The 12,500-nt window shown below is 47.7% G+C and overlaps 1 protein-coding gene across 1 annotated transcript in view; it reads right to left on the reverse strand.

The window, feature by feature from the left end:
- Nucleotides 1-12,500, reverse strand: part of med16 (mediator complex subunit 16) — a 32,302-nt gene that overhangs the window by 9,213 nt on the left and 10,589 nt on the right. Inside the window, exons 5-12 of the mRNA XM_028572504.1 lie at nt 10,589-10,870; nt 9,464-9,613; nt 8,849-8,954; nt 6,413-6,568; nt 5,940-6,154; nt 3,732-3,938; nt 2,145-2,355; nt 1,846-1,979 (exon numbers count right to left, since the gene is read on the reverse strand). Coding sequence (XP_028428305.1) covers nt 1,846-1,979; nt 2,145-2,355; nt 3,732-3,938; nt 5,940-6,154; nt 6,413-6,568; nt 8,849-8,954; nt 9,464-9,613; nt 10,589-10,870 — 1,461 coding nt within the window. The remainder of the gene's footprint in view (nt 1-1,845; nt 1,980-2,144; nt 2,356-3,731; nt 3,939-5,939; nt 6,155-6,412; nt 6,569-8,848; nt 8,955-9,463; nt 9,614-10,588; nt 10,871-12,500) is intronic.

Below are 12,500 nucleotides of genomic sequence, written 5' to 3' on the forward strand. Positions count from 1 at the left end.
ACCATTAGTCTCATATCACCATGGAGCCCTGTGGGACACACCATATGGTTAGTCTCATATCACCATGGAGCCCTGTGGGACACACAGCACTATTAGTCTCATATCACCACATTTCTGAGTAAACTGAAAACTCTCCTCTTTGATAAAACTTATAGTTAGGGATTGAGGAGTGGCAGCGTCCGCCTAACCCGGCCACCTGCTTCTCCTTGTAGTCATCAGACTCATCTACCATATAATCAATGATATAATCCAAGTAGACGGAGGCAGGCCAGTACAGCCCGATCCGGTTGGGAAGAGTTCTAGCCCGACCAGGCACCTCTCCTTAACCTGTCTCTCTTAATTATCCGGTTATAGTTTTAGACTGCCGGGGGACTTCCTTTGACACACTGAGCTTCTCTCTCCTCTCCCTTTCCATCCGTGTCCGGTCCTGCTGCACTTCCTGCTGAGCTCTGCAGTGTCCTACTGCATGCTGCTGTGCCCTGCTATGACATGAACTACCATGACTACTATTTCTAGTCACTGATCCATTATCTTTATCGTGGCTATTATTGCCACTGTTCATCACACCCCCATCCAGCAACGTCAGACACCTCCTACCAAGAGCCTGGGTCTGTCCCACCTCCTACCAAGAGTCTGGGTCTGTCCCGTCAGACACCTCCTACCAAGAGCCTGGGTCTGTCCCGTCAGACACCTCCTACCAAGAGCCTGGGTCTGTCCCGTCAGACACCTCCTACCAAGAGCCTGGGTCTGTCCCGTCAGACACCTCCTACCAAGAGCCTGGGTCTGTCCCGTCAGACACCTCCTACCAAGAGCCTGGGTCTGTCCCACCTCCTACCAAGAGCCTGGGTCTGTCCCGTCAGACACCACCTACCAAGAACCTGGGTCTGTCCCGTCAGACACCTCCTACAAAGAGCCTGGGTCTGTCCCGTCAGACACCTCCTACCAAGAACCTGGGTCTGTCCCGTCAGACACCTCCTACAAAGAGTCTGGGTCTGTCCCGTCAGACACCTCCTACCAAGAACCTGGGTCTGTCCCGTCAGACACCACCTACCAAGAGCCTGGGTCTGTCCCGTCAGACACCTCCTACCAAGAGCCTGGGTCTGTCCCGTCAGACACCTCCTACCAAGAGCCTGGGTCTGTCCCGTCAGACACCTCCTACCAAGAGTCTGGGTCTGTCCCAACTCCTACCAAGAGTCTGGGTCTGTCCCGTCAGACACCACCTACCAAGAGCCTGGGTCTGTCCCGTCAGACACCTCCTACCAAGAGCCTGGGTCTGTCCCGTCAGACACCTCCTACCAAGAGTCTGGGTCTGTCCCAACTCCTACCAAGAGTCTGGGTCTGTCCCGTCAGACACCTCCTACCAAGAGTCTGGGTCTGTCCCAACTCCTACCAAGAGCCTGGGTCTGTCCCGTGAAATTGAATTTAATAGAATATCACCATATCTGTAGGCCAGACCACACCGTTATGGTGCAGATCCACCTGGCCATGCGAGCATAGGTGGGTTCATGTTTTCCTGTCTCTGTGTGGACATTTAGCAACTGATCTGTACCAAAGGTCCTCTCTCGTTCTACATCAGGGATCTTGTTAGCATGTTAGCTCACCTGGTTGGCCAGGCTGTTGTTAGCATGTTAGCTCACCTGGTTGGCCAGATTGTTGTTAGCATGTTAGCTCACCTGGTTGGCCAGGTTGTTGTTAGCTCACCTGGTTGGGCAGGTTGTTGTTAGCATGTTAGCTCACCTGGTTGGCCAGGTTGTTGTTAGCATGTTAGCTCACCTGGTTGGCCAGGTTGTTGTTAGCATGTTAGCTCACCTGGTTGGGCAGGTTGTTGTTAGCATGTTAGCTCACCTGGTTGGGCAGGTTGGCCAGCAGGTAGAGGACGAAGTCCCCCACCCATTGGATGAGCTGCTGCAGAGACTGAAGGGGGGGGCCGTCCAACACAAACTCCTCCGTCTTCAGATTGATCATCACCTTATCAATATCTGGAGAGACACACGCACACATAAATACACACACACACACACACACACACACACACACACACATTTATAGACATCAATATCTGAGACACACACACACACACACACACACACACATAAATACACATCAATATCTGGAGACACACACACACACACAGTGCGTCTGACCCGTGTCGCTGTTCTTGGCGCAGATCTCGGCCAGTCTGTCTCCAGGACTCTTGTCCGGCGTGTTGAGGACGTGCGGCCGCAGCAGAGACTTCAGCGTGGAGCTGATGGCGATCAGCAGCAGCTTGGCGTGGAAGTCACACGCTCGAGCTGCTGTCGCCGTGGACAGTTTACACAGAGACGCCTTCACCGCCACGATACGGGTCGCCAGCACCTGAGACAGACAGACAGTTAGACAGAGAGACAGACAGTTAAAGAGAGAGACAGTTAGAGAGACAGAGGCAGACAGACAGACAGACAGACAGTTAGAGACAGACAGACAATTAGAGACAGTTTACACAGAGACGCCTTCACCGCCACGATACAGGTCGCCAGGACCTATCAGACAGACAGACAGTTAGACAGAGAGACAGACAGTTAAAGAGAGAGACAGTAAGAGAGACAGAGACAGACAGAGAGACAGACAGACAGTTAGAGACAGAAAGACAATTAGAGACAGTTTACACAGAGACGCCTTCACCGCCACGATACGGGTCGCCAGCACCTGAGACAGACAGACAGGAGGCAGTTAGAGAGAGAGACAGTAAGAGAGACAGACAGACAGACAGTTAGAGAGAGTTTACACACAGATATGGGTCGCCAGGACCTATCAGACAGACAGACAGACAGTTAAAGAGAGAGACAGTAAGAGAGACAGAGACAGACAGAGAGACAGACAGACAGTTAGAGACAGAAAGACAATTAGAGACAGTTTACACAGAGACGCCTTCACCGCCACGATACGGGTCGCCAGCACCTGAGACAGACAGACAGGAGGCAGTTAGAGAGAGAGACAGTAAGAGAGACAGACAGACAGACAGTTAGAGAGAGTTTACACAGAGACGCCTTCATCGCCACGATATGGGTCGCCAGGACCTATCAGACAGACAGACAGACAGTTAAAGAGAGAGACAGTAAGAGAGACAGAGACAGACAGAGAGACAGACAGACAGTTAGAGACAGAAAGACAATTAGAGACAGTTTACACAGAGACGCCTTCACCGCCACGATACGGGTCGCCAGCACCTGAGACAGACAGACAGGAGGCAGTTAGAGAGAGAGACAGTAAGAGAGACAGACAGACAGACAGTTAGAGAGAGTTTACACAGAGACGCCTTCATCGCCACGATATGGGTCGCCAGGACCTATCAGACAGACAGACAGTTAAAGAGAGAGACAGTTAGAGAGACAGAGACAGAGAGACAGACAGACAGTTAGACAGACAGAGAGACAGACAGTTAGACAGACTGAGAGACAGACAGTTAAAAAGACGGATAGACAGACAGACAGACAGACAGTTAAGAGAGACAGACAGACAGTTAGAGACACAGACTCAGTATATATTACCCAGAATGCTGTGTACCTGTTGCAGGGCCTGCTTGAGTATATATTACCCAGAATGCCGTGTACCTGCTGTAGCGCCTGGTTGAGTATATATTACCCAGAGTGCCTTGTACCTGTTGTAGCGCCTGCTTGAGTATATATTACCCAGAATGCCGTGTACCTGCTGTAGCGCCTGGTTGAGTATATATTACCCAGAATGCCGTGTACCTGTTGCAGGGCCTGGTTCTGCCTCATGTACTCCTCGTGCAGCTTTTCCACCAGGTTGTGGACCATGGAGGGCTGCACGTGCAGCAGGACGTCCCACCAGTCGTAGCCCGTCACCATGCAGTACTCCAGCAGGAACAGCAGGTGGCGCAGCGTGGTGTTCATCTCCAGAACCTGGCCCATGGACGGGGACACGCGCAGCATGTGGAGCTGGAACAGAAGTTCATTTCAATTTCAACCTGGAAGGACAAGTTCACCATCGACTAGAACAAGTTCACCAAGTTCACCATCGAGTGGAACAAGTTCACCAAGTTCACCATCGAGTGGAACAAGTTCACCAAGTTCATCATTGACGGGAACAAGTTCACCAAGTTCATCATTGACGGGAACAAGTTCATCATCGACTGGAACAGGTTCACCATCGACTAGAACAAGTTCACCAAGTTCACCATCGACTGGAACAGGTTCACCATCGACTAGAACAAGTTCACCAAGTTCATCATCGACTGGAACAAGTTCAACAAGTTCATCATCGAGTGGAACACGTTCATCGACTGGAACAAGTTCACCAAGTTCATCATCGACTGGAACAAGTTCACCAAGTTCACCATCGAGTGGAACAAGTTCATCATCGACTAGAACAAGTTCACCAAGTTCACCATCGAGTGGAACAAGTTCATCATCGACTAGAACAAGTTCACCAAGTTCATCATCGACGGGAACAAGTTCACCATCGACTGGAACAAGTTCACCACCGACTGGAACAAGTTCACCAAGTTCATCATCGAGTGGAACAAGTTCATCATCGACTGGAACAAGTTCACCAAGTTCACCATCGAGTGGAACAAGTTCATCATCGACTAGAACAAGTTCACCAAGTTCACCATCGACTGGAACAGGTTCACCATCGACTAGAACAAGTTCACCAAGTTCACCATCGAGTGGAACAAGTTCATCTTCGACTAGAACAAGTTCACCAAGTTCACCATCGACTGGAACAGGTTCACCATTGACTAGAACAAGTTCACCAAGTTCACCATCGACTGGAACAGGTTCACCATCGACTAGAACAAGTTCACCAAGTTCACCATCGACTGGAACAGGTTCACCATCGACTAGAACAAGTTCACCATCGAGTGGAACAAGTTCATCTTCGACTAGAACAAGTTCACCAAGTTCATCATCGACGGGAACAAGTTCACCATCGACTGGAACAGGTTCACCATCGACTAGAACAAGTTCACCAAGTTCACCATCGACTGGAACAGGTTCACCATCGACTAGAACAAGTTCACCAAGTTCATCATCGACGGGAACAAGTTCACCATCGATTGGAACAAGTTCACCACCGACTGGAACAGGTTCACCACCGACTGGAACAGGTTCACCATCGATTGGAACAGGTTCACCATCGATTGGAACAGGTTCACCATCGACTGGAACAGGTTCACCATCGACTAGAACAAGTTCACCATCGACTGGAACAAGTTCACCACCGACTGGAACAAGTTCACCACCGACTGGAACAAGTTCACCATCGATTGGAACAGGTTCACCATCGACTGGAACAAGTTCACCATCGACTGGAACAAGTTCACCACCGACTGGAACAGGTTCACCACCGACTGGAACAGGTTCACCACCGACTGGAACAGGTTCACCACCGACTGGAACAGGTTCACCATCGACTGGAACAAGTTCACCATCGACTGGAACAGGTTCACCATCGACTGGAACAGGTTCACCAGAGACTGGAACAGGTTCACCAGAGACTGGAACAGGTTCACCATCAACTGGAACAAGTTCAGGATCTTCACCATCGACTGGAACAGGTTCACCATCGACCGGAACAGGTTCAGGAATGACGGGAACAAGTTCAGGATCGACGGGAACAAGTTCAGCATCAACGGGAACAAGTTCAGGATCAATGGGAACAAGTTCACCATCGACTGGAACAGGTTCATCATCGACTGGAACAAGTTCACCATCGACTGGAACAGGTTCATCATCGACTGGAACAAGTTCAGGATCGACTGGAACAGGTTCAGGATCGACTGGAACAAGTTCACCATCATAGGGAACAAGTTCACCATCGAAGGGAACAAGTTCACCATCGACTGGAACAAGTACATTTTCAATAGAGCTACTTTGTTACTTGTTGAAATTCGACGACCCTTTCACCAGCCCAGAGGTTAGGGGGCGTGTCCTCACCTTTCCGTGGTTGTCGACCCCGGCAAGCGCCAGCGAGGTCCAGGAGAACTGCAGCGCCTTGAAGTGGAGCGTGGAGCCTCCAGGTCGCTGCCTCTTAATGGCCAACTCCTCTCCTGCTCTCTGATTGGACGAGGAGCCGTAGAACACGCCCATTGTGTGGAGGGAGAGACGGTGGAGGATCTGAATACTGCCGTCATGAAACGCCAGAGCCAGACCTGCACACACACACAAACACACACAGAGACACAGACACACACACACACACACACACACACACACACACACACACACACACACACACAGACACACAGACACACAGACACACAGACAGAGACAGAGACAGAGACACAGACAGACACACCCCGTTTTTTCTAATGTTTGTTGCTTTTGCCCGACTGTAGCCAGACAAAAACTTAACACTAAAAAGTCTGCTATGTTCCCAGTCTCTGGTTCTGGTTCTGAGCCTGACTCACCGAGGCCCGGGCAGAACTTTGTGTCTGACGCCACCTTGAGGTCGGTGTTGGAGATGGAGATGGGGAGTTTAGGGAGAGCAACGGCTGAGACTCGCTCCAGATCACTAGTGGTGGTCAGGATCCTCCACTTCAGGATGGTTGGCTGCTTCTCCCCGACTACACACACACACACACACACACACACACACACACACACACACACACACACACACACACACACACACACACACACACACAGACAAACACACACACTCACACACACACACACACACACACACATTATATCTATATCATATTATTATTATTACCTAACCCTAACCCTGGATTGACTTTAAGTTTCAGATTTCTGACCTTGTTCCTTTAGATCACAGAAATCACACTATCATCATTTTAGTGTTTTTATTTTAATATTCTTTTATTAAAATGAGAATAATAATACAAAACCTAGAAGATTTGGCAGGAAAGTTTGACAGTGTGCCTACTACTTGGTGCACATCAGAATAACACTGGCTAACAGTTGGACATGTCCTACACAAGAGTCTCCATGATAAGTGTGTGTGTAAGAAGTTGTTGCTATGGTGATTTCCACAGTGAGGGAGTAGATGAGGGAGGGGGAGAAAGTATCTTCCATGGGTCAAACATGTCCATTTAATGATAATTATACCTCTTAAGTTTGTTCTGTAATTCAAGAACCGTGGGTCCAAATATTATCATCACCAGAGAGGTAAAAGTCTGGCGAACGCATTGATGTGGTTTTTATGTTTGTAGTGTCAAACATATGGGACACAGAGCAGGTAACAAACAAGGAACCGTCTGCGTACTTCCAGATATTTCTTTTCATTGTTTCTATCGGCAATTGGTATGAACAGAGCCAAAAGTTTAATTCCGGTGGATTCCATAGTTACATGTCTGAGACCGGCACAAAATGTCCTACATTTTGACCAACTATGATGTATAAAGAGTGAAAACTGTAGGACGGAGACAGCAATTTGTTTGGAAAACTTTCAGAGAATCATACTGCAGCTCCCCCCTCTGACCTCCGCTCTAACTCTCAACATTCCGTCCCATACACACACATTGGAAAATCTGAAATGGTCTGAAAACTGGACGATACATAAACTGTGATTTGGTAGAAACCGTGCTTAATATCAGAATGCCCATTCAGCCCAATAAAGGCTAAAGTCTTGTCTTCGGTTTAAACTTTTAATTAGTTTTCTACATTAAAGCATGGCGATACAGCATGGCCCCAAATAGGGGTTGTTTGGAGCGATGTTAAGCTATTTCTAGAAGATTTTCCATTAAAGTTTATGGGAAATTTGGCGCCGATTTTTGACGATTTCTTAAAAACCGCACGGCAAATCTCTTAGAAAAGTCATAGCACACCATTCCTGGTCATTACACATGTTTTAATGTATTTTGTGTGCATGTGTTGGCAACGCTCCGTGACTAGTAGCGGCAAATGTGGCGGCAAATAACAAGTACGGGGGATAATAGTCATTCTGTTGTTTGCTGCTATTGCAGCACATCGGCACACTGAATGAAGTGCAAAATGATTAAATAAACGTTAACATTACCACAATATCTTGAAGGAGGACCCTTGAAGGTCCAATATGTAATATATTTACCGTAATAAATCCAAAAATGACCCCAATGCGTCATCAGATATTAAGGAAACATGCTAAGTTGAAATACTATCTTTTCTGACAACAATGCAAATGCCAGTATTTTCTCCTTTGAAACTTTCCGTTCCGTGACGGAATTGCTGTTTGTATTTTGTGTGTTATCATCTGCCCAGTTTGACAGCCTGCTACAGCTGTAACGTTAGTACAGCCATGAAAGCAGCAAACAAACGAACAGGATCAACAGAGATAAATTTTACCCAACAAAAAAAACCAGCATGTTTCTAATAGTTGCGTGACCAGAGACGTAACAAATCCGTCTGGGTAAATACTGGAGATGTATTTGAAAGATGGAGACAGCTTAGAGCCCAAAAGGAAACAGAGTTGGCTTATTTCCTCCTGAACAGGTAAACATTAGCGTCGGGCTAATTTATCACAGCTACTAGCGACGGGCATTTTATGTCATTTCAACATTTGTGTAGGTAGCTACTCACATTGAATTATATAGCTAGAGTACCTGAGTTGGTTACTCGCAAAAACAATTGAGACACAGCAAGTGAAGTGATCCCAACTGGTCCTCGCTAATGCCACCATGCTAACCCTGCTAACGGCTAACGTTACCAGAGGACCAGGCAATCGACCACGGCTGTTTACAACGTGTAGCCTGTTAAGCGGCCGTAGCCGACAACGGTGAGTTATTTGAAGCCAAGAGAGGGGGGCTGTAAATCGGGAAGAGAGGACCATGAGTTTGCAGTGTGTTTATTGATTGTTGCCGTTGCCGTAATTCTAAGCCAGTTTGGGCGGTTTGGTTTCTTACCGACTGGCGAGCGGTGCTGGAAGATGTTGTTGACAGGAAGTCCCTCCTTCCTCAGAGACCAGCACTCCACGATGCTGCCGCTTTGATTGGACGCACACAGCAGAACCTGCAACACACTCAGTCCTGTCAGGTTCTGATGGTTCTGATGGTCTCACATCTGTCCCAACACTCAGTCCTGTCAGGTTCTGATGGTCTCACATCTGTCCCAACACTCAGTCCTTTCAGGTTCTGATGGTTCTGATGGTCTCACATCTGTCCCAACACTCAGTCCTGTCAGGTTCTGATGGTTCTGATGGTCTCACATCTGTCCCAACACTCAGTCCTGTCAGGTTCTGATGGTTCTGATGGTCTCACATCTGTCCCAACACTCAGTCCTGTCAGGTTCTGATGGTTCTACTGGTCTCACATCTGTCCCAACACACATCTCTAATACACTACGATCTGTTTCTACTGCTCTGTCTCTGGCCTTTTGTTGGTGCTTAGGAAAGGGTTATGGTTACATATTTGTGTAGTAGTAGTAGTAGTAGTAGTAGTAGTAGTAGTAGTAGCAGTATGTGTGTGTGTGTGTGTGTGTGTGTGTGTGTGTGTGTGTGTGTGTCTCTGTGTGTGAGTTACCTGTTCTGAGTTCTCTCTGGTGAGGAACTTGAGGTGTGTGACTGCGGGGTATTTCTCTCTCCTCAGAGGGTCGGTGGTGCAGCGCAGGAAGAGAGACGGCAGCAGCTCTGTGTCAATACGACACTTCTCACTGACCACACTCACCACCACCTACACACACACACACACACACACACACACGCACACACAGAGACACACACACACACACACACACACACACACACACACACACACACACACACACACACACACACACACACACACACACACACACACACACACACACACACACACACACACACACACACACACACAGACACACACACACACACACACACACACACACACACACACACACACACACACACACACACACACACACACACACAGACACACACAGACACACACACACACACACACAGACACACACACACACACACACACACACACACACACACACAGACACACACACATACACAGAGACCCCACACACACACACACACACACACCCACCCACCCACACAGAGACACACACACACAGACACAGACAGAGACAGACACAGACAGAGACACACACACACACACATATACACACACACATATAGTTAGGTATCTACATATATACAGTATATCTATGTCTATAGTTATTACTGGGCCCAGTGAAGGTTCTGACCTATATACAGTATATCTATGTCTATAGTTATTACTGGGCCCAGTGAAGGTTCTGATCTATATACAGTATATCTATGTCTATAGTTATTACTGGGCCCAGTGAAGGTTCTGACCTATATACAGTATATCTATGTCTATAGTTATTACTGGGCCCAGTGAAGGTTCTGACCTATATACAGTACATCTATATAGTTATTACTGGGCCCAGTGAAGGTTCTGACCTATATACAGTATATCTATGTCTATAGTTATTACTGGGCCCAGTGAAGGTTCTGACCTATATACAGTATATCTATGTCTATAGTTATTACTGGGCCCAGTGAAGGTTCTGACCTATATACAGTATATCTATATAGTTATTACTGGGCCCAGTGAAGGTTCTGGTTCTGACCTATATACAGTATATCTATATCTATAGTTATTACTGGGCCCAGTGAAGGTTCTGGTTCTGACCTTGTAGAACTGGACCGGTGAGGAGCTGCTCCCGTCGGTGGCTGCCACCACGATGTTGCCTCCGCCGGTGAAGGCGATGTCGGCGAGCGCCACGCGTCCTCTGAGCCGGCACAGACTCTCGCTGGCGGTCAGCAGGGCGCCGCCGGGCTTCAGCAGCGACACGGTGACCAGGCCGCTCACCGTCACGGCCAGCCAGCCCTCCATTGGCTTCCCCCCAAACAGGGTCAGGGACGGGGAGAACTTGACCCGCGAAAACTTCTCCCCGAAGTTAGTGGACCCAGACTGGACCGAGAGGGACAAACATGGGATTCATTTACAATCAATCAATCAAAATGTATTTATATAGCACTTTACAAAAAGCAGCAGGTATCCAAAGTGCTTCACATCAGAAACACATGTCGTACAATAGAAAGAATGAAAAAGAAAACCAGAAAAGGTTACACAGAAACACCTGCTACGTATTAAAGGCCAGACAGAACAGATACGTTTTGGACCTAAAAAGAGCTCCATCTGTGATAGTGCGAATATCAGGGGGTAACTTGTTCCAGAGTCTCGGGGCAGATCACCCCACCGTTGGTACCTAGACCTCGGCACCACCGTTGGTACCTAGACCTCGGCACCACCGTTGGTACCTAGACCCCACCGTTGGTAACTTGACCCCACCGTTGGTACCTAGACCTCGGCACCACCGTTGGTACCTAGACCTCGGCACCACCGTTGGTACCTTGACCCCACCGTTGGTACCTAGACCTCGGCACCACCGTTGGTACCTAGACCTCGGCACCACCGTTGGTACCTAGACCTCGGCACCACCGTTGGTACCTAGACCCCACCGTTGGTACCTAGACCTCGGCACCACCGTTGGTACCTAGACCCCACCGTTGGTACCTAGACCCCACCGTTGGTACCTAGACCTCGGCACCACCGTTGGTACCTAGACCCCACCGTTGGTACCTAGACCTCGGCACCACCGTTGGTACCTAGACCTCGGCACTTCTAAAACCAGTTGGTTAGAAGACCGCAAAGACCGGCTGTGCTCACGCAGGGTTAAAATCTTGGATAGGTACTCCGGGGCCAGGCCATTAAGGGCCTTAAAAACAAACATTAAAATCTTTCAATCTATTCTAAAACGCACAGGGAGCCAATGTAGAGTGTAAAGAACTGGAGTAATTGTTACATGTTACATATTTGTGTGTTTCTGGCGTGTTACATGTGTTACATATTTGTGTGTTTCTGGCGTGTTACATGTGTTACATATTTGTGTGTTTCTGGCTGTTACATGTGTTATATATTTGTGTGTTTCTGGCGTGTTACATGTGTTACATATTTGTGTGTTTCTGGCGTGTTACATGTGTTACATATTTGTGTGTTTCTGGCGTGTTACATGTGTTACATATTTGTGTGTTTCTGGCGTGTTACATGTGTTACATATTTGTGTGTTTCTGGCTGTTACATGTGTTACATATTTGTGTGTTTCTGGCGTGTTACATGTGTTACATATTTGTGTGTTTCTGGCGTGTTACATGTGTTACATATTTGTGTGTTTCTGGGGTGTTACATGTGTTACATATTTGTGTGTTTCTGGCGTGTTACATGTGTTACATATTTGTGTGTTTCTGGCTGTTACATGTGTTACATATTTGTGTGTTTCTGGCGTGTTACATGTGTTACATATTTGTGTGTTTCTGGCTGTTACATGTGTTACATATTTGTGTGTTTCTGGCGTGTTACATGTGTTACATATTTGTGTGTTTCTGGGGTGTTACATGTGTTACATATTTGTGTGTTTCTGGCTGTTACATGTGTTACATATTTGTGTGTTTCTGGCTGTTACATGTGTTACATATTTGTGTGTTTCTGGCTGTTACATGTGTTACATATTTGTGTGTTTCTGGCGTGTTACATGTGTTAC

This window comes from Perca flavescens, unplaced genomic scaffold, assembly GCF_004354835.1.
Source record: "Perca flavescens isolate YP-PL-M2 unplaced genomic scaffold, PFLA_1.0 EPR50_1.1_unplaced_scaf_1, whole genome shotgun sequence".
Taxonomy (NCBI): Eukaryota; Metazoa; Chordata; class Actinopteri; order Perciformes; family Percidae; genus Perca; species Perca flavescens.